Source organism: Myotis davidii, unplaced genomic scaffold (assembly GCF_000327345.1).
Source record: "Myotis davidii unplaced genomic scaffold, ASM32734v1 scaffold281, whole genome shotgun sequence".
Classification (NCBI taxonomy): Eukaryota; Metazoa; Chordata; class Mammalia; order Chiroptera; family Vespertilionidae; genus Myotis; species Myotis davidii.
Genome location: NW_006293784.1, coordinates 1,870,109 through 1,874,488, shown reverse-complemented (window position 1 = coordinate 1,874,488; position 4,380 = coordinate 1,870,109). Strand labels below are relative to the sequence as shown.

At 43.9% G+C, this 4,380-nt stretch overlaps 1 protein-coding gene across 2 annotated transcripts in view; it reads left to right on the top strand.

The window, feature by feature from the left end:
• PRKCH (protein kinase C eta) overlaps positions 1 to 4,380 on the top strand; it is a 226,610-nt gene that overhangs the window by 157,200 nt on the left and 65,030 nt on the right. For both annotated transcript variants that reach the window (XM_006767644.2, XM_015566469.1), the window contains exon 10: positions 1,033 to 1,187. In XM_006767644.2, coding sequence (XP_006767707.1) covers positions 1,033 to 1,187 — 155 coding nt within the window. The remainder of the gene's footprint in view (positions 1 to 1,032; positions 1,188 to 4,380) is intronic.

The window sequence follows — 4,380 nt, the reverse complement described above, 5'->3', positions numbered from 1 at the left end:
AATGTGCTTTTTTATATTATTTTGGGGTTTGCTGTTGTTTTAAGGAATGTGTGTCTCTCACACCGTACTCTGTATGGGCAGAGGCTGTGTCTGTGTTTTGCCTGTTTACTCTGCTGGGTTCCCAGCACCTAATTTAACACTGACTAACCTGGGACTCATAAATGTTAGTGGGAGGGAGTGAGGAAATGGATCTTAGAGCTTCCAGGAGCCAGGTGTTTAACACTGTCAGCCTCGGAGACATCACTTTGTAATTGAGATTTAAACATTTCTTCCATCGAACTGTCTTAATTTCCCAGCCCTTGATCACACCATTTGCACAGTGCTTAGTACACAGTATTTACTGGTCATTTTTTAAGGAGCCCATTTCACCTGCTGGGTTGAGAACTCCTGCCAGTGGAGACGGCATCCCCTTGTCTACATTCCCACTCCTGACTCGGGAATCTTCTGATGGACTGAATGGGATTTCTAATGTTGGGGGTCACTCTGAGGCTGTGGTTAGACTACTGTTTGGCTGATTTGTCCCAAGCATTTTCCTTTTTCTGTGGTTGTTCTCTGCCCAGGTGTGATGGCTAAAGCATTGTTAGATGTCCCTTATTTCCTGCGATTAAACCTGAATGTTCCAGGCAAAAGGCATGTACTTTGCAACTTATGGTGCTCTCTTCCAGCTCATAAAACCCTATGATTTGGGTAGAGATAGCATCAGTGTCCTCGCTCTAATAAAGGCCCAAGTAATTAAGCTCAAGGTTGCATGGCATTTAAGGTACAGAGCAAGAACTAGGACAAAAGGCTTCGGCTATCTTCTCTACTATTCATTTAATGTAGACATTGAAAGCTGTGTGGAATTACTTAAAGGAGACCCTGGTCTACTCCCTACCTCCTCCCAGGGATCTAATCCTAGCCGACCCAGCCTGCTTTCCCCAGAACCCCTGTCAGGACGTTGCACTGAGTACCTCCATCTGACAGCCTCTTCTCCCCAGGCCGCTGCCCAGGGTAATTGATGCTGATGGGATCCTCTCTTGTGCTTGTACCCAGGATCGGCTGTTCTTCGTGATGGAGTTTGTGAATGGGGGCGACTTGATGTTCCACATCCAGAAGTCTCGTCGTTTTGATGAAGCACGAGCTCGTTTCTATGCTGCAGAAATCATTTCGGCGCTCATGTTCCTACACGAGAAAGGCATCATCTACAGGTGAGTTCTGATTGCTTGTAACTCCTCCCGTAACTCAGAGCCTGTCCCCTCCCCTGGCTGAACCCAGCCTTCCATTTCTCATGATACTGAAATCTTCGGGGAATTAAATTCACAAAGGTTTGAGTGTCCATTAGAATAAACAAATAATGTAGTGATCAGCATTGCCTGTAGAGTAAAACTTGTCCCCATGTGGTGTGTGTAAAATAGGCTGGGAAGAGACTACTCATGAGTTCGCTCAGCTGGGGTTTGCTGACGGCCTGGTATAGCCAAATTCTGCAAGGTGCTGAACACATTGTTGCTCTCTCTTTTTTCCTTCTTTAATGTTGGAAATTATTGGTTCCATTAAAAAAAATTTCTGCCTAAACAGACAGGTGTGATCACTGTTGCCCTGAGTTGATGAGAATCCCCGTCAGATACGGTGGCGGCTCACCAGCTGAGACTCTGAGAGGTGAACTATTGATGCGCAATGTCCCGTTTGACGATATTTCTCATTTGGAGCCTCCTCCCAAATATTATTTGACTCCATTTCACAGCACACAATCCTTTGATCATAATACAACATACATTGAAAGGGCTTGAAATCTGGTTGCTGTTGTTAGAGCTCAAGGAATATCAGATGAAACTTTAATCAGAAGAAGGTTAGGTAAAGTGGGAATGTAATCATGGATTTCAGACAATCGTTAGTCTTAAATGTCCCTCTTTTCCCTGTTACCACTGTCCCTCTACTCTTTAAATCACTTTGTAACTTAATTGCCACGTATACTCTTTATTTTCTCTTGAGATGCTATCTCTTGAGAAAAATTCTCTTATAGGAGGAGAATGAATGTCGACGAAGAACTTCCGGATTGAAACTTGCTACTTGTTAGCTTTGCTATGTGCTGTTCCTTTTGCGAACTCATGACAGAATTGGCATCATTATCAAAGTGCAAGAGAACTCTAGCAACAGAGCATTTTCTCAAGTACCCCACGCGTCAGCAGAGGAGGGGAGGAGGGAGACTAGTAAAGGTTGGAGCAGGATGCTGATGATGCCAGAAAGACATGGGAAAGTGACAGAGGGAAACAGGCTCACTACAGACATGTCTCCTCAGCTCGATGTAGCCACGCCCCAGCAGTGAGGTTGAGAAGGGGGTGCAGTGCAGGAGCCAGGCCCCATGACCCGCACAGGGACTATCCTCGAAGGTCCTCAGGAATCTCCACTCATTCTCGAGTCAGGGAGCTGCCCAGGTGACTGTAGACAGCGGCGCTGTGAGCTTTCTTAACCCCTTCCCCGGCAGAAACGTGTATACTCGTTTTCACAAAATGTTCTTTTTCAGTCGTCGACGAGTATACTAAGAAAATATGGTAAAAAAAATATGGTTTATAGGAAGACGAGTTACAAACTGTTTTCATAACCAGCATCAAAAATACTATATAGAACCAAAATAAAAAAATTAGTCTGAAAAAGAAACGTTTTTAACAAAAAAATTGTTGGGGAAGGGGTTAACCAGGCATGGTCTTTCCCTGAAGGCTCTACCATAGAATTTCTCGTCACGGTCCAGCCCACGGTTGGCAGTGGTTGCTGATACAATCTCTGATGGCAGAGGGAGGTCAGAGTCCTTCCTGATGCTGCTGTCAGATTCTGGGCCCTGAACTCATTTTTGTTCTCCTGCCCATGGCTTATCTGCCCACTTCTGCTTTGTTTAACCCAGAGAGAGCCTTACCCACATTTAATTTTTAAGAACAGTGACTTCCCTACTAGATAGGGACTTCTGTTATAAATCATCATCATCATAACAATGGCAACACAGCTAAACTGAGCTCTTGTTACAGGCTCAGCACTTTGTCTGCATTTCTCCCGGGATCCTTCTAACAGCATTATTATATAACAGTAACATTGTTCATGTTATTTAGATGAATACTGTGTCTTAGAAAGCCTTAATAACCAGATCACTACCTGATAGGGAAGCCAGAATTCAAACTAAGTTTTTAAACACTGAGCTGCACTATCTCCTGGGGAGAGACTTATATTCTAGGAGTACCACTAAAGCATGGCTTCTTATAACCCTCCTGGTGATCTGGAACTTTATTCATGAAAATGAGGCATAGCGGGTATCTTAGCCCACTTGGGCTGCTATAAGAAATACCATGGACTGGGTGGTTTATAAACAACAGAAATTTACTACTCAAAGTTCTGGAGGCTAAAAGTCTAAGATCAAGGTGCCAGCCTTGATTCGGCATCTGGTGATGGCGATTGGGTACTAATTCTATATATGAGGGCTCCACCCTCATGGCCTAAACACCTCTCAAAGGCCCACCTCCTAATACCATCTCTTTGGGGTTTGTATTTCAACACATGAATGTTTTGGCATTGGGGTGCTAGAGGGGAAACATTTAGACCCCAGCAGCAGAGAGAAGCAGTAAGGTCTAAATTCATTTTTTTGAATACTCAGCGGCTTTTCTTAAGCACCACGTTACATGGCCGAGAGGCAGCAAGCTTGGGTTCCTGTGTAGGATGTGCCCGCCTCTGCGTCTGCTTGTTTCATGTGCCCCAAAATGTGGAGGATGGGCATTGATTTGATGTGGTTTCTGGTAAAGCAGTATCAGCCGCATCTTGAGTTTTGTTTCAGTTCTTGGTATCCGTGGTTCAATTCTGAGAATTTATTTTAGTTTGCACTTTGTCTTCAATCCCACACGCAGGTTCTAGCTGTGATGGTTGACTGAAGGGAGCACATTACGTGAGGATAGATGCAAATGCTATTTTTATCCTGTGGATTTATTTCACAGGATAGTTGAATTCCATTCAAGGTACTGGCCTGAGAGTGAGTCTTAAGGATAAGTCTTTGAAAGCCCTTGGACTTCCCACACTGTAAAGAGTGCATTGGAATCATAGAAGGTGTGCATTTATCCGGAAAGCACAGTGAGAAACTTGGGAGCACGAGACAGCCTCATGTATCGTACACGTCCCAAGATGGCCTTTATTGGAGTTTAAATGATCTTTCTATATTGGATGGTATCTCTGACCTGTCCAAATGGAGTTGTTGTTATTTGTTTGTTTGTTATTTGTTTGTTTGCGAGGTCTTTCTCTCTCTTTTTTTTTTCGTAGAGGTTTATTTTCCAGAAAATATAAAGATGGCACCATCTGCAAGCTATTGCCCCGCAGGACTTTAGAAGATAGGACCTTAGGTTCCCTCTGACATGACTTTCTTCTCTCTCT